The following is an 18303-nucleotide window of genomic DNA, read 5'->3' as shown; positions in this document are numbered from 1 at the left end:
GTGGTTTAATTCATTGTGAAGACTTGTGTGTCAGAGTGCAATAGAAATAACGTTTCCTAACATTACACACAAGACACAATACACAGGGGTGGAAGATCTTCTGACGACACCACTGTGTAGAAATACTCATAATAGTGAAAATGCATCAAACATACTTGAAGTACCAAAAGCAAACTGAACGGCCCATTTCAAAGTAATGTCTGTTTTATTAGCCTATAGCAAGGTGGTAAATATAATATATGTTGTGCGTGGGACAGAATCAGTGACTCCAACTGTAATACATTATTTTAATGTTGAAGTGTTCAGCCAGCATGTGTTTGACAGAAGATACAAATTCTATAAAAGATGTTTTGAAGAAGGACAGATGTCAAACTTGAGGACAGTTCAAACATCAAATCCCCAGAGATTTCAGCCCCAAAGAAAAATAAATTGGGTCCAAGGCGAGTTTGGAAAATATCAATTGAGGTGCTGGGGCGTGATGGTAATCCTGTGATTGGGTTTCCTGGAGTCATTTATAGATGGGAGAGATACTTTAAAGCTTCTTTTTTTTTCGTACAGTGATGCTTCAAATGTCTATGACATGGCATAGAAATAGAAGAAAAAAATGTAAAAGAGAGCTAAATACTAAAGGGGTCAGTGTAAGTTAATTAGTCCAAATTTATAGAGCAAAACTGGTGACACCAATTAAAAATCACACATTATTTTATATTTTGTGGGAATAATTCAATGTTTTGAATCTGGAAGATTTCCAACTTTGTGGTCTATTATAAGCTCAATACTGAAACCCACAGTGTGGACACCAGGATGCCAATAAATACAGCAGGATGACCCTAATGAGAAGTCTAGCTGTATCATACAATCCTTAATGAGAGACTAAAACATGTCTTGAGCTCTTTTATTGTGTAATTACAACACATACAAATGAATCAAAATGTTTCATTTACTTTTAGAAATCATTTTACATGACCGATACATATATTAGCCTATAGACTAGATTCTATAGGGCTTTACAGGCTCTCGACAATGATCCCAAAGTGTGTGTAAGATTAAATATGTAGTATTTTTATGGTGTATAGTTTTACACCCGGAAACAAGGTGATGCTTTGTTCCCCACAATATTTGCAATTTATATTGATGATTTGGTTTCAGTAATTAGCTTTACATTATTGAATGATGATAAATTATTCTTTTTTTATGCATAACTGGTTTTCTATCACCATCTGAAGAAAAACTGCCACTAATGCTTTCATACACACATACAACAATGCTACTGGTTATATATATATATATATAAAAAAAGAATGAAATAATTCACTTGAGGATTTCTTCTTCTGTTGTACATAAAGTTGGCAATAGCTCGCTTCAGATACAGTTTCTTTCTATTGTGACTAACACACATATTTCAGAAAAGGGATCCTGGTTGTTGCTGATTCAGCAGAAAGAGCTGTGGGAGGAACCTTGGTAAAAGTAAAAACCTGAAGGAGCTATTAGACATAATCAAAGCTTTTTGAATGAGCTCGATTACTCTGCTGGAGTTTGGTGCCTTTGAATTAGACATGTTCTGGATGTGCACAGAAGCACAGTAGCAACTAAATATATAATAATAAGAAGTAGTGTCATTTTAGTGGAGTGGACATATGAAGTAGCAGAAAAGGTAAAGTACAAGTACCTCAGAAGTATACATATATATAAAAGTAAGCTCAAACATCTTCACTGTCCAAGGACTTGTTTTGCTTTTCATGGGAGAATATTCCTCCTGGAAACCTCTGGAAGGCAGCAAAGCTAAACAAGTGGAGATGACCGCAAATTACACGAGAAGGCGAAGAAGAGAGAGAGAGGGAGGGAAAGAGAGAGTGAGAGAAAGAGAGAGGGGAAAACACGGACATAGGAGAACAAGGAAGACTGAAAAAAAAATTGCCTGAAATTAAAGTCACAAGTTGTCATGCGTCGATCATAATAGGCTACTCATGCTGGGGGGAAGTGGCCTCATGACAGTGTTGCTGTGTCTCTCTCTCTCTCTCTCTCTCTCTCTCTCTCTCTCTCTCTCTCTCTCTCTCTCTCTCTCTGCAGCACTGTTACTAAACTGCAAAGTCAACTTTACTTTGTGCAAATGGATTCATCCGAGTTGCTGATGAATCCGTGAGAGTCTTTATGAGAGTAGCAGTGAGTTTAACATGCATGATAGCTGAAGAGTGACACCACCATGGCAGACAGGAGGACCTTCAACGTCGTGATTTTGGGTGTCGGGTTTTTGTTCATTTTTAGCGCCTTCACCACCTGTGGGAACGTTGAAGTAAGTTAAACTTTATTTATTCCACTGTGCTTTTTCTTTTTTCTTTTTTTACTCATCCCGACCCGGGACTCACTTGTGACAGATGTTGAGATATTCCCATCGTGCTTTTTACACACATCTGTAACTGTATATATTTTGTGTATAGAACTATTTGTGTTATGTACCCCGATTAATTAGTGTATTTATGCAAATCACAATACACCCAAAAACTTATTTTGGTCTTTTTACAAACATTTTGTTCATACAATTTATTTATTGATTACAAATAAATCAATACATCCTACGGCAGATGTGTCATGCGCAGGAGGAAACCAGTCTGGTGGCGCACCTCGTGTTTCTAATTCCCTTCAATGGTCAGATAATTTATCAAACCGGATGGATGAATTAAGGACACATGACCCATTCAGTCTTTTATCTCATTTCCAGCAAACGGTAGTGAAAAGCCTGCGGAATGACACCTTCAGTGGGAGCGGGTACCACAGGTAGGTCACGTGGTTTCACGTCCTCCTCACCTCAGGATGGAGAGGAGATATTAATGTTGTCTTTTATACCTCTGTCGATCCTCTTTCCCCTCCCAATCACAGTCTCGGAATCATCTATGGAGTCTTTTCATTCGCCAATTTACTTGCACCGGCAGTCGTTGCAATCATTGGACCAAGGCTCACCATGTTTCTGAGTGGGCTGCTGTACAGGTAACACATCTGGATTGGTGACGTCACACAGGAGGTTGAGGGAGATGTGGCTCATGGCTGTGTTCCTCGCTGTCTCTCTAGTGGCTACATCGCCGTGTTCATCACCCCTTCGACGTGGTCCTTTTACTTCACCTCCGTCCTCATCGGCGTTGCAGCCGCCAGTAAGTTCCTCCATCAGATGGGAAATGTGTTTTTGTGTTATTGTTTCATAACAGTAATGAAGCTACTACGACTGTAACTGTTTGAAATGTTTGCATCATCATGCAGATTATATAAAATGCCAGAAAATAGTGGAAAAATGTTCCTCATAATTCCCCAGAGCGTCTTCTTTTGTCTCCTTCACCTGAAGACTTGATGTGACAAATAGAGGCGTCACATCCTCACATTTGAGAAGTTGAGGGGGAATTATTTGGCGTTTTTGCTTGAAAAATGCAAATTAGTCAATTGTCAAATATTGGTTAATCAACTAATCCTTTCATTTCTAGCCTACATATTGAATCACATAAATACTTCAGCTTCTTCCTGTTTTATTTAGCAGCCGATTCAGTTTCTGTGTTCAAAATAGTGTTTAATCATGCATTCAGGGATTATCATGACAGGGATGTGTTGCATGCGTAAACAGTATATCCCAAATTAGACCTTAAATGGGTTAGGAGTTTATTTTGGTAAATAAATAGTGTAGCACTTTGAGCTTCTGCATGCAAGATGTTAATGAAAATACTGAGAAAGCTCAGCCAAGCTTTTTTTCTGAGCTTTTTACTGGAAGAAATTGCGGCCTGCATCAAATCATTGCGCTGTGATGGATTTGTATGATGTCCCGGGGCTGCTGTGCGGTTAGATGCATTACTTACTAACACAGAGAGATAATATTTCACTTGGTGTGGGCAATTAACTGACTGGTTAAATGTTTCTGTGACCTCACTTCCCCGCAGTGCTCTGGACGGCTCAAGGGCACTTCCTGGTGGAAAACTCCGACGCTTCCACCATCAACAGGAACACCGGCATGTTCTGGGCTCTGCTGCAGTGCAGGTATGCAGCTACTCACACAGTTACGCTCCAGGCTCTACTTATTCAATATTTTCATTTTAATACTTAGATTATACTTCATGCCATTCTCTGAAAATGATCCAACGAAGGTCTTTAGTTAATTAGTTGTTTTTTCTGCTAGAATCTAAACATCCTCCTGTTTATTTGCTTCTCGAAGCAACCCAAGGCTGCACATAATGTAGCCTGCATCAATTGCTCCCATTATTACATTCAGTGCATAACACACAATTTATCACAATGATTGTCGTGTTTTTTTTCTCCCCTCTTTTTGTTTGATGCAACTCTTCCAGTTGATCAAAGACATAGCAGCCAGATCACTGTCAGGCATGTATTTTTAATTTGACAGGATATTACTGTATGCTTTATTTTAGAATATATTTAATAGATCATGTTCCAAATTGTCATGTCTGTCAGTGAGTCATTACTCTCTCTGCACAATGTAAAAACAGACAAACCTCTTTAAACAGAGTCCTGCAGGTGAGATATATTTGGCCTTTTCGTCTCTTGTATTCGGCCCACTGCTCCCCGCACACTGGCTTGGACAACTAATTTGTATTTGTTAAAATATGCAAATTGAATTAGTATAATAATTACATTGGCTGTCATCTGCTCCAAAGCTGACGACGGAGCAACGCTAATCTGCCGGTGCAGATGTGATCTCTGCCACAGGGAACCTAGGAATCAGTTCTTCACAGCCTGGCAGACACACACACACACACACACACACACACACACACACACACACGCACACAAAATGCAGTTCCTGTTGTCTTTTCTGAGGAAGCCCTGTTCTCCCGCGTTGAGGCGTTGGGACGGCCTAATTGCTCATCTGCATTTTTGTGTTTAGGTAATATGTAATTAAAGACAGAAATAGATCACAGCATTTCACAGGACTGCCCCGTTCACCATGAAAGGCAGATAAACTGCTGAGAAAGAGAAGAAAGAAATGCAGATTATTGTGTTTGGAAAGGCAGCGCTTGAACCCCCCCCAAAAAAAGTCCTTCTTCTATCCATCTTCTCCGTCTGTCAGACATTTTAAATATCGCTGTATCAAGTCTTTTGTCAAATTACCCAAAGAGTTTAAAAATAGGTCTAATGAGGCACAGAAGAATGGAACATTTGAGCTTTTTACTGTGTCTGTCAGCTCACTTCTGCTCTACTTTTTCCACAGCATGTTATTTGGCAATCTCTACATTTATTTCGACTGGAGAGGACGGACAGAGATATCAGGTAAGGGTTTCTGTCGTAACTATGAGAGCAGCATCTTTCACGATGATGAAAGCATCATACCAAGAGGATTAAATGACTGATTGGTTATTCCGAATACGCTCCGAGCTTAATGTCGTTAATATATCTTGTGTGTTTTAATTAAGCGCTTTATTTGTAATCTTCCGCTCTCAGACAGCAGCAGAAAAAACCTCTTCCTGTCCCTGCTGGTCGCCTCCATCCTCGGCACACTCAGCTTCCTCCTGCTGAGGAAGAGCCACCACGAAGAGGAGCTGCTCTCTGAGGAGGAAGGGCAGTCGCTGCTCTCCACTGGCGTGACGTGAGCGAACATACGAGAGATAATTACACCTTTGCCACTGTTGTCAAAATCACTCAGAATATATAAAACATGTCTGAACCACTGCTGGAAAAAGGACAAGGAGGGTACGGACCTGAAGTGATGAATGCAAAGTATATTTAATAGCAGCTTGTGTTTTATGCAACACAAAAAAAAAGTTATTCTCATCCAGTTGATACTGTTAAACTATAACCACACCACCTAAAAACAGATATATATATATATTATATTCAAATAACTCACCTTGAATCTGGAGCTTTGTCAAGATGACCTTTAGTTTGAATTCCCTCTTGTCCTTCACGAAAAAAATGACAGAGCAATTTTCGGGCAGATCATTGAAATTTGGACACGGTCGAGCCTAATCACCACACTTCATACAAGTAGGTGCAATCAGGCCGCTTTGTGGAGACGGCCTCTTTGAGAGTGACGGCGGTTAGAGCCCCGATGTATGAACGCGTACGGCCCGACTCAAAACACCATGAGTGGAAAGGATGAGACTGACATTGGGAGTTTGGGTATCTCTTAGATGCAGAGATCTGAGTTTAAGTGATTAACGGCTTAACAAGGAATCCCTCAGGGAGCCGTCAGCGACTCTCTTTCAGTGTGTGGAGATCTTTCAGGAATCAAGTGCCACTTCACCCGTTTGTCCCTTGAATGAAGTGATGTATTCGAAGTTTGTGTGTGCAGGTAAACTTTATTTATTTATTACCGATTTGTCAAACTTACAATTGTTTTTTTTTCTCTTGTTCAGGTATAGGAACAGAGCAAGCACTGCCATGCAGGAGGCCAAGTCAGAACTCAGTAAGTTGTATTATTGACACATACATATGTATATATAGATGGATACACAACTATATGTAGTAACACGGCTATGCACACTAATACAAGACTATATACTAGACTCATTCTAAACAGGTTCATAGTATGTATCAGGTTGAAAGAGAGACACGTTGAAGTCCGATCCATTTTTGAGTGTGTGTAGATGCACACTATTCTCCCATGATGCAATGCTCAAAGATCATAGAGGAGCTGCCGAAAGGAAATACTTTAGCAAATTGTCGGTGCTCAGGAGACAACTACAGAAAGATCTCAGAAAACTATATGCTACATTTATAGGAAACACATTTCATGTCTATTTGTGAAGTAAAGTATTACAGAAAAGGGCACCAAGGTCTTTCCATTTTCCTTTTGGCTCTCTCCGTTATTTGACACCGTGCCGGTAACCTCTCGTCTAGTGCTCCACACTTCAGCGCTCCCGGTCTGAAACATTTTTGTTTTTCTTCTTGTGGAAATGTCTTTCGTGCGGATAAAAATCCGCCTGGCGTTACGAGAGAGGACAGAGAATCGGCCCTCGTTTCCGATGATATCGCTTTTAGCTGCGCTTTGCGCCCGCCTTCAGTTGTTTGCAGGATCAGATTGCTCTTTGTCTCGCGTGCATCTTGTCTGCATGCAGACTTGTGTACACCTGCCTCAAAGGTATCAGCTTTATCAAAGATGCACACTGATTCATGTCAAGAGAGGGCACCCAGGCATACATAAACAGAGCTGGTGGGAGCTCTTCTCTTGAAATCTGTATTCCCCTCAATACAGTCTCTCCCCTGGGGGTTTCTCCACCTGCATTTAAATGTGCATTTCAGAACATTTTCACATCTTTTATCTGCATTAAATTAAATTGTCAGAGGGTAATAGGGATAATAGGAGCCTGCATTGTTTTTATCTGAGCTCAATCCACTTGTTATCATTAGAAAATGTATTTATTAGCAATTAACACAAGTGCGTTGCGTCTCCTCCCGTTCAGAGACGATCCTGCGGCTTCTGAAGACCAGAACCATCCTGTTCCTGAGTCCCTGCATGGCGTACAGCGGTAAGTCACGTCCATCATCCGTCATGCGTATATACCCGAACCTCCCAGTGAAGGCTGGCAGCCGCAGCTCGCCCCTCTCGTTCTGCAGGCCTGGAGCTGTCGTTCTACAGCGGGGTGTACGGGACGTGTCTCGGCGCCACCACGCAGTTTGGAGATTCGGCGAAGGGCCTGATCGGGATCTCCGGGATCGCGGTCGGCGTCGGAGAGATCGTGGGTGAGTTACCCTCTTCTCTTCCAGAAAGCTGGTTCAGGTGATTGAGAGGCAATCGGAAGGCCTCTGCATTCATTCATATGTTCTTTCCCCCATCAGGGGGAGGCTTGTTTGGGTTGCTGTGCAAGAACAACCGCTTCAGACGGACCTCCGTGGTGTTTCTGGGGATGGTCGTCCACTTCGTCGCCGTCTACTTGATCTTCCTCAACATCCCGGATGACGCCCCCGTCGTCTTCAACACCACCACCCACAGCCAACCGTTTCTAGCTCCCAGGTCGGCGATGCAGGTCACAAATGAACAATAAAGAAGAGTGAACGGCCGTTGCAAATTCTGCTTTTGTTTTTTAATAAGGGCTATATTTCCTCTTTTAAGCGTGTCCATCGCCCTGCTGTGCAGCTTCCTGCTCGGACTCGGGGACAGTTGCTTCAACACACAGCTCTACAGCGTATTAGGCTGTGTTTATGCCGAACACAGCACGCCCGCCTTCGCCGTCTTCAAATTCATCCAGGTAATCCCGAGTCGACAATTCTTCCGCCGTTGTTAGCAGAGCTGTGCAAAGCTGGGTTAAAATGTTGTCTCCTGGAGGATGAAATAAATTCACCTGAAGCCCCGTTAAAAAGACCCTCACACGTCTCTTAATCCCCCCCCCCAACCCCACCCCCGTCGTGTTTGCTGCAAAAATTGGACCTGAAACAAGAACTAAACCCCCGGACATCGTGCTATTTTATATTCAACTGGAATTAAATTGCGTTCTTCGGGGGTCTTTTTTTACAACACGCACAGATGCTCTGTAAATAAATCACTTGTTCTGTTTTCTTCCGATGCCAAGAAAGATGAATTATATTTTATATGTATTGCTTTCATGACGGCGCCTCCTAGTTTTGCAATAATTTGACGGACTACGGAGATCTCGTTTGGATACAGCGCCAGACAAGTCCTGCACTAAGCAGAACATTTATCCTGTTAATGAAAAAATTAACAGATTGACAGCTTACAAAAATGACTAAATAGGGATTTCAGTTGCACATGAGCATAACAAGAATTTAGATATAGTACATTTATAATGGGGTCTAATAAACAGAGGATGCCATTTGCTGAGATGTATGTTCCTCATGCACAAATCAAATGAATTGCAAGTTTGATGGACCATGTGGGCGGGACTTAACCATCTCGAGGTGTGTCCTCTCCTGTCAGTCTGTGTTTGCAGCGGTGGCGTTCTTCTACAGCGGCTACCTGCTGCTGAAGTGGCAGCTGCTCGTGATGGTCATCCTGGGCTTCGTCGGGACGCTCTGCTTCTTCGCCGTGGAGCGGATGCAGAGCTTCTCCGTCGATTTGCAGGAATATTAGAACGAAGACTTTTCGTCATCGCCGTTGGTTGTGGGAGGAGCTTATGCATTAACACATTGTTGGGTCAAATGCACTCGAAATAGTTTGGATTATTGCAACAACTGAAACATTTTGAGTTGCCTTCAGCCAGGTTGCACCTTGTACCGTCTGTACTAATAACCCGACACTCCACGTATCATCGTTAATCATTCATCTTGATTTTGACATGTCTTACTGTAGGATTTTTAAATAACCACTTGCCTTATCTCCTACTTATTTGCATTGCTTCCAGCTCAGGTTTGTTATTAAAGGCAGTGTCATAATTATGGCATCTGAAACAGATTTCTTATTTTAAAGCTGTTCATATTTTTCCATAGTGATTGACAGTTTGACGAAAATAGATGAGAAAATAATGCAATATTGTTGATGTCATGTTTCAGAGAAATGTTAATTAATGCCAGACAATCATTGTTCTTAACCTTTTGTTTTGTGTACATTTTGTCAATGTTTTCCTCCCAATTTTGTGAATCTTTGATTAGATTTTTGTTTTTCCAGCGATTTCATCGAACACGCCGAGCAAAACTATTTCCTGTGTTTTGTAGCGTTTTGTAATAAACAGTTAAGATGGTGTGTGGGTGCAAAAGCTCTGAAATAAAAGTTTCGGCCAATAAATAAATAAATATGAACGTAGAGCGATATCACTGAGGTCACGCGGTTGCATTTGACCTGTAAATGGAGCAGATTGAGGGCCCATGCAAGGGAAACAGTTAGTTTTTTTTACAGCAGCCTGCGTCTCAGATCTAAGTGGATTGTTTTGTTTTTTTACTCACCATAACGGAGCCAATGTACGTCCAGTTTATCGGAACGCAAAACAAGATAAATCTACTGGCTTTAATGCTGATTTGCCAGATTTATTTGAAAATGCACGAGGCCATTAATCAAAAGAGGAGCAGCGGCGTCTGGCTGGAAGAGAAAGGGTTATAGGCCCAGAGGTCCCACATTACTTTACTGGTAATTGAGTATTGATCACATTATAATGAGAGTAAGCAGTTTTGTGTGATCTTAAGTCAATTGCGCTGCCTACTTGACAACAACAAAGAGCTGATGGGCTAAGTGAAGTACACAGCGTTTACTCACAGAATTAAACTCCGGCAGGGTTCATGTTATTAGTTTCGATAACCTCGTCAGGGAAGTAACTGGGTTTGGATAAGTCTATTACCTGAAGACTGCAATGCATCAGCTGTTCACAAGTAATACATACAAGCCCACACATTGTATCTGCAGCACTATCATGGAAGATAAGTACCTTATTAGCTATGGATTATTAAAATGCACCACTTTAGCTATTGACGCCCATTTGTTTTTGTATATTTGCAGCAAATTATTGCCACTTTTTGTTTTTTCTTTCTCACAAATGTTCCAAATGAGAGAAACATGGGTAGCACTTTATAATAACTACACACTGTTTAGCATTAGTAAAGCATGAGTAAACACTTAATTCATCATTTATAAAGCATTGTTTCAACATTAGTAGCTAATTAGTGTGCAATTCATAAACAGTTATACATGTTTTATTCTTGATTAATAAGCTTGACTATTATGTGTTTCATGATTGGGTTTTCATACTTTATAAATGATGGATTCTCCATTTGTAAATTAAGTAATATACATTGCAAACCAATTATTAAGGACTTATAGATGATGCACTAATGGTTAACATGTGCTTTATAAACATGTTTTAATACTGCATTGTTGGAACAATGCTTTATAAATGATAAATTAAGTGTTTACTCATGCTTTACTAATGCTAAATAATGTGTAGGTATTATGAAGTGCTACCAAAACATGTACTTTAATTAATTAGATTTTCTTGAACTATTGCGTTTCCACCAAAAAAAAAAATCCTACACAACCCGCCACCATCTCCTCCGTGATTTCCCAGCACACTACCGGTACTCCAGTTGACTGTGAATTTGTCTGAAAAGCAGATCAGATGTGCACATCAAAGCTGATCTCCTTAATTGTGTCGCATCCTCTCATCCTTCATGCTTCTAATTAGAAGGTTTGATTGAAATGGACCTGCGGGAAACACGACCGGCGCTGGTTAGAAATGTGGAACTTCATAGTCGGGGAGTTGTGTTTTTGAAGCTCGACATGAGTTGTGCTGTCGGGCTCCTTAACCAGAGAGACTTGTTTCATTTCAAAGTCTGTCTGTGCCCGGGGGATTAATTCATTTCATTTATTCATTTTCCTCCGTGACCCGCTTGATTGTCTGCGACTGTCGAGTTTAACCAGAGCGCCGTGTTTACGACCACTTCTTTATACCTGAAGCTCGCTGGCTTATTCAATTCTGAAGACATGCCTCATTTCCATGAATTATGGAAATCACACATCTGAGGATAGTTGTATGACTAAGGTTCACAACACAATTAAACATCCCCAATTTGAAAAGAGAAACAGATCCCATCAAGTGAGATGACTAACAACTCTCTGTAATTATATGCAGGATGAGACGAGCACAAACCGTTTTAACTGCTCATTTGTTTTGTTTTTTCTCCCCCGCTGTTAGCTTTCCACACAATGGATGTTGTTGCAATCATCATCATCAGCGCAATTAAACTAATCACTCAGCAGTGAGTGTTCATTGCTCACGGATCAAAGGTTTGTGTGATCAGCGGTTGTCCTTAAATTTATGAGAATTAGCCTCGCATTAGTTAAAAAAAAACAACTCAAAATTGATTTCCCCTCCGCAGAAGCAGAAACTCAAGTTGTACAAAAATAACTTTGTTTTATTTTCTTATCACGGATCTCGCAGTCATGACCACCAGAAGCTGACAGAGAAGCTGAGCTCTAAGGAGCGGACGTAATGCCAGTGTCGGACGGGGATGAACAGCACGTCTCCGGGCTGCAACACGCACTCCAGATACGGAGCGCGGGCGAACTCCGGGAAGCGCTCGGCGTCTGGATTCTCCACCTCCACCTACATGGAGGCAGTCAGAAGAAAAAAAAATTGGAAAATGCTGCATATAATTTGCAGGCTCGACATGCACCATCTCTGCGGACTGTCAACCCCACCTGACTGGTATTGTGAAGGAGCTTTGATTGATGAGGGTACAGCTTGTCGGTGTCCTCCGGGGAATAAAGGCGAATGTATTTGCTTCCCACCACCTGGTGTGTAAAAAAAAAAGGAGGAAATCCCGCGTGGTGAACAAACAGCGGTCCCGTGACGGGTCTTTGACACTAACTGCGTTCATAAAAACAGCCGTGATATCGTCACCTGAGCCAGGAAGTTCTGCTGAGGGTCTTGGTGAAGCGGAGACACCGTACCTCCGGGCCCGAACCACGCGTTAACGGTGATGTCGTCGTCGTCTCCTTCGCCGAGGCAGCAATAATCCGGAGGGCGGATGTCTTCCTTCAGCTCTGGAATCTGAGGCAAAATCGCTAAATTATACCCAATGTTTCTTTGCAAGTAACATGGGAAAATATTGATACATATTTTTTGCATTTGCTCGTGGTGTTTCAGTTTGTGCACCACTGTGAGCCCGACTAAAATATCTCCATTTCTACTGGATGGCTTGACTTTGGTTTCCTTCATTTGTAATTTTACAAAAAAAAGTTGCACAATTACATTTAAGTTGAAGCCCCTCCATGTTACACACACGTAGAACATGTATACACATTTTTAATTGGAATAGAATAAACCAAATAGCTGTTTATGACCAAATAGCTGCATATGTATGCAGGATCATATCATAGCCACGAGCTAACCAGTGCTCACGTGCACTAAAAGGCACGGTTATGTCCTCAAATCAAGGAGAAGCTGGGCTAACAGCACACACAGGCAGACACTACTTTGCTGCTCTATTAATGCTCTGAATGTAAAGAATGGAGAGAACTTTTAAGATGGCGAGGTAACATGAAGCCAGGCGTTACTCTCACACTAAAGTTGTGATGAGTAAAGAAAGCCAGACTCCAAATGATTCAGTTTCACAGTACAGTGACACTATGAACTAATGATCTGCACATAATCATCATAATTGATATATTTGCCAAGTACGTTGCACATAAAAGGAATAATAATATATCTTTTGGTCATTATGCTGAGAAAAAGTGAGACAAGATCACAAAATATAATAACGAGAATTATCTGAAGGAAAACATCACATTTGTCTCCTTGTCAGTTTCCAGATACACGTAATTAACACATGACGAGTCTTGAAGGACGAGGATATTGTGTGAAAAAAAATCAGTGTCTGGCCTCATTGTGCTCCATCAAACAGCCCAAAATACATAACTTTTAGCTTGACAAGGTGCCCTTTGTGTAAAGTTCAATCCAGACAATTTATTGACTTGCATGGTAAAATTAAGACTAAAAGTCAATACTGCTTAAAGCAATGCGGTGGGAGGACGACAGCTGGAAATAAGGAGAATTCAATTCTTCAGTGCCAAAAAAAATATAACCTGAATAATCAAGTAGTGAACTGACAAAATGAACAGACTAATATTCAGAAGAGACGCTCGGTACCTGATCAAACAGCTGGTGCTGAGCGAGATACCCCAAACCGTTCCCTCCCTCCTGGGCGTTTGATCCGCAAAAGGAAAATAAAAAAACATAGTCAGAAACCACACAGAGAATGTTTCTTTGTGAAGGGTGCAGCACAGAGCTGATGAGGACGCACTCACTTTATTCAAAATGTAGCGGTCAATGAACTGGTTGACCGTCAGCAGCGTCTGGGACCATTCCTCGTCCGTGTACCGGGAGCCCACCTCCACGGGAACCGTCCGGCAGCCGGCAACAGACCTCAAGTATTCTATGCTTTGCGGGGGGGATGGAGAAGAAGAAAATAAAGTGAAACAACAATATAAGTCACAAATGTGGTCATTGAGGATTCGAAGCCCTGCTAAAAAACAAAAATGAAATATGCCATGTGTGCACTTCTGGATGTCCTCCTCCTCCTCCTCCTCCTCCTCCTCCTCCTCCTCCTCCGCCGTCAGAGCCGAGAGCCGTGTGTCAGGTGTCAGAGTCGGCAAGCGAGAGGGGAGGACAGCGAGGGATAATCGGAGAGACGGCTACGCCGGACTCTGGTGGCAGACAGGCGGCAATCAGGGAGGCTTTGATGAGTGAACTAAAATTGGTTTTAAATGCCGGCGGTGCTTCGGTAACCAGAGCGCTGCAGGCGATAAGAGCCGTCAGCTGGCATCACAACTGTAATCTGATTACATGGCGGGAATGAACATGTCTGACCATAATGGAGGAGTCCTGGTGTGCATTTTAGGCCAATCTTTAATTTTCGAGCAGTTTGACGTACTCATAATGAGAGATGGCTTCATAAGAGGGGACATGGCTGACGTGGACAAAACTAATGGAAAAAAAACCTAAAAAACAAACCTCCAGGGGTGTTGGTTGAGGGCGGGCCAGTGCTCAATGATCCCCTCTAGCACCACGGGTTTGAGGGGCAGCAGGTAGTTGGTGCTGAAGCTCTCCAGTGAAGGACACTTCATCCTGGGAATGGCCCTCTCCTCTGTGATCACAGGAACACGTGGGATCTCCTTCTTCAGTCGCTTAATGATGCCAAAACAACAAGGGCTTGTCAAGCCTTCCGTTCTAAAATGAAGAGCTTTAAGGGGAAAACATTTCTCATTGTATTTCTCTAAGAGGGCTGAAAGGATTAGTCGATTAAACATATTGTCAGAAAGAGTTATTGTTTACGTCACTTCGTCAAGCTAAAGCCAAAACGGGGAATTGGAGAGGAGTTAATTTGTGTGTTTTAGATTCTTTATGTGATTGTGAGTTCAATAAAATATGATTTTGGACTGTTGCCGGGGCAAAAGAAGCTATCTGAAGATATCTCCATGGGCTTTCGGGAACCGTGACGGGGATTTCTCACTCACTCGCTTTTGAGATTAACCGAGAATGAGTTGGCAGGAGAAAAGATAATCAAAATAGTTGTTAGTTGCAGCACTCCAGCTGGACTCGAGAGACCAAACAGACATTTATAGTCACCGTGGTTGATTTTATGCTTTTCTTTCTTTCAGGCAAAGAGAAACAAACATGTAAGTTCAGAAAAATGCCGGCAGCCTTCCTCTAAACTCTCCATCTTGATGGCATCTAAACAAAGTGATCTGACATTTGAGTGTTTGTTGGCCTTTATCTTCAGTGACATCTGATGGAGGGCGACACAAAAAAAGGGCGACAAAGGAAACACTTGTCTAAAACTTTAGCGAAGCTTATTCTGAAATGTCCTGCACCAATCTGGTCTGTGGCTGCACCTCATGCAGCTGCTGCTCAGCGTAGGTTTACATGACGATCATGAAGATTTTTTAGGGTCCCCCCACGATATCTGTTTTTCGTTTTATGAGAAGTTCTATAGGGTAAAATAAAAGAAGAGTACTTAAACCTGCCTTGTATTTTAATATATTTTGATGAGAAGTATATTTTATCAGGTACATTATATCGAGTAAAAATATACCCGGCATTAGTGATGGTGTTACCATTTGAAACGTTGGTGTTCTAGGATTAAATCATCAGTTTTTATTATCATGATGATATCGTTGCTTTTGTTTTTGTAAATGTGATAATAAATGTGCTTTTGCAATTAGTTTGAAAGCTTAGAAATTTGAGGAAAACAATGTTGAAAAAAAGTTGCATTCAACTAAAATCTTACCAAAGCATCACATTGCTATTCCGACTTATTTTAGTGACATCACTGCTGATGGCGTTATTGAGGTAACTAATAACTTATGATGAACTAAAGTGACACGGCTCACGTGAATAATGTGTTTCAAATAAAAAAAGACCGACCTTGACGTCAGTGTGTTCACTTTCTTCTTCCAATTCCGTGGATTTCCTGACTTCCGCTTGCAGAATCCGGACAATGACCTGCAGTATGTCCTCCATGATGGCGGCGCCCATGAGCAGACCCATGTCACAGGTCCTCACGGCCTGCAGCACCTCGTCTGCCGACGGGTCGCCCCGGCACAGAGCGGCCGCTTTGAACAGGCAGCCGCAGGAATAAACGCGTCTCCATTCTTTGTCCACATGGCGCCACGTTCCCGCGTTGAGCTTCTCCCACGAAACATCCAGAACGATCTGAGCGTTGAGCACGCGGCCGGCGGCGGTGGCGTCGCCGTAAAGCTGCCGCCGACACCGCTTCAGCATTTCCAACACACTTGACTCCACTTTGTCGCTGAACTGCAGTGGGAACTCTTCCTCATTACGAGGCAGAGCCGCAGAGATCTCTAACCACAGCGTGGCCATCGATGGGACGCTCTTCGTTTAGCGCTGAGGGACAGACGGCGAAGGTGAGTTCAGGGCAGCGCTTGTTCAGACTGAATCCCTAATGATGATACACAGTTACACACACACACACATACACACTGTTTGTGGAATACTTCAACAATTCACAGTAACATTCAGAGGCAAAGGTTGTCATTTAATTGCTCGTTCTGTGCTCAGCTGGTCATGGGTCCACTATTAGCTGAAACTGCCCCACCATCATTACACAAAGACACACACACACACACACACACACACACACACACACACACACACACGCACACACACTCACAGACAAAGCAGCCTCTTTTCTGCAGTAAAACACATGTATACACCAAATTTCCAAATTGGCAACCACAAAACGCAGGTGAGGAAACCCCGAGCCAAAACTGCGAGTGTGACACATGCTCAGTGACGTCACGTGGCACATCGGTATCCGCCAAACTCTGCCTCCATGTGACTCCGTCCGTGTTTAGATGCTCTGTGAAGCCGGAGATGATGCCAAAAATACGAGGCAGCCAACATGGAGCACCTGGTTTATTTGAGGAGAGAAACGCGGCCTTGAGAACGTTCAGGCCGACAGAACTGAAGTGAATGGTTGCATTTAATATGCCAGATGCCTGAGGGAACCCTGGTGTCAGGACACACACACACACACACACACACACACAATCTTTGACTTTTGACTTGTTGCCTTTAATTGAACCACATTCAAGGATATTAATCCATTTCTGCAACTCACTACTGCATTTTATTTCTTAAATTGCACTGCAACTTTTATTCTATTTGACAGTTTAATTGTTTTTAATCTTCTGCATTATGTTTTGATGCTTTTAATGGTTTAATGTGAAGCACTTTGAATCGCCTTGGTGTTGACATGTGCTATACAAATAAACCTGCCTTTGTGATATTTGGGGCAATTACGGTCAAATAACATGATGGAAGTCATCAAGGTGGATGGTGTGTGTGTGACTGAAAATGCACCTCAAATTCTGTCATACTCTTCTTCAAAACCTTTGTTCTTTGGACCATTTCTAGATCACCCTGCATCCACTCTTTGGTCATCAAGAACAACAACAAAAACAACATAAAGATATCTCATATCATATGAGACCTAAACACGAGGATTTAGCTAAATATGTTTAGTTTTATTCTGAATTTCTAAGCAAAGTCTACACATAAATAATGGCTCAGTGTACATCATTTAATTATGCAGTCTATATTATTCATAACAAATCATGACTCCTGGTAAAATCTCCAGGAAATACAAAAGTGTGACATTTAATTTGATTTAAGGCTAATATGCGCGCGCACATTACATTCTTCCTTTTTAAACAGTAACGTTGAGTTTACTTTCTCGCTGAAGAGGAACTGGATGCGCTACATGTTATATTTACCTGTTATCACGACATTCACGCCGTTAATCCACGACTACCTGTCACACAGCGGACTGTAGCCAGTGCGCGAGCGGCTTCAGTTCAGCCACGGACGCCAACAACTTCACTGCCGGTGCTACATCAAAAACAGACCGGAAGGGAACTCGGACCGCGGGACACATTGGTTCCGTAAATAAGAGCAATGTGTCAAAGACGAGAATACAAAGCTTCTCAAAATACTCCACAAATACGTGAACTGTTTAAGGGTGTGGAGGTTTTTATTTTTGATTAATATTTCCAGCACAAACTTTGATCTGCATATACTCTGTGCTCCAGTAGAGTGGAGTACCCTCTGCACTCTAAGTTTATAACACGTAGTATATCAGACATTGATTGAGCTATAGGCGAACCACCTCCCCAAACACACACACACACACACACACACACACACACACACACACACACACACACACACACACACACACACACACACACACACACACACACACACACACCCCTCAGCCTTGCAGTTGCACAAACAGCTGTCTTTCTTTTTTTAGATGATCAACCAACTACAGTAAAGCTCAGTCATAAAAAACAACAAAAAAACAACAGTGATCCTGTAAACTACAGAGTCCAGTCATTAAGAGGTA

The 18303-nt window shown here is 42.0% G+C and overlaps 2 protein-coding genes across 2 annotated transcripts; one reads left to right on the top strand and one right to left on the bottom strand.

The window, feature by feature from the left end:
• Positions 1–2202: 2202 nt before the first annotated feature.
• LOC306750357 (UNC93-like protein MFSD11) lies at positions 2203–9657 on the top strand. The gene is made up of 13 exons (XM_079233771.1): positions 2203–2293; positions 2720–2775; positions 2878–2985; positions 3067–3146; positions 3918–4014; positions 5204–5262; positions 5434–5578; positions 6348–6397; positions 7395–7460; positions 7549–7674; positions 7771–7945; positions 8045–8180; positions 8867–9657. The coding sequence occupies exons 1-13, from the start codon at positions 2204–2206 to the stop codon at positions 9017–9019; spliced, it is 1341 nt and encodes a 446-aa protein (XP_079089897.1). The 5' UTR covers position 2203; the 3' UTR covers positions 9020–9657.
• A 2150-nt stretch (positions 9658–11807) lies between these two features.
• Positions 11808–17684, bottom strand: kdm8 (lysine (K)-specific demethylase 8). The gene is made up of 8 exons (XM_079233021.1): positions 17672–17684; positions 15801–16335; positions 14388–14560; positions 13682–13814; positions 13524–13574; positions 12276–12425; positions 12074–12166; positions 11808–11978 (listed from the first exon to the last, which is right to left on the bottom strand). The coding sequence occupies exons 2-8, from the start codon at positions 16254–16256 to the stop codon at positions 11814–11816; spliced, it is 1221 nt and encodes a 406-aa protein (XP_079089147.1). The 5' UTR covers positions 16257–16335; positions 17672–17684; the 3' UTR covers positions 11808–11813.
• Positions 17685–18303: the final 619 nt, after the last annotated feature.

This window comes from Taurulus bubalis (genome assembly GCF_910589615.1).
Source record: "Taurulus bubalis genome assembly, chromosome: 17".
Taxonomy (NCBI): Eukaryota; Metazoa; Chordata; class Actinopteri; order Perciformes; family Cottidae; genus Taurulus; species Taurulus bubalis.
The sequence above is the reverse complement of the archived record's forward strand: the minus strand, read 5'-3'. Positions and strand labels throughout refer to the sequence as shown.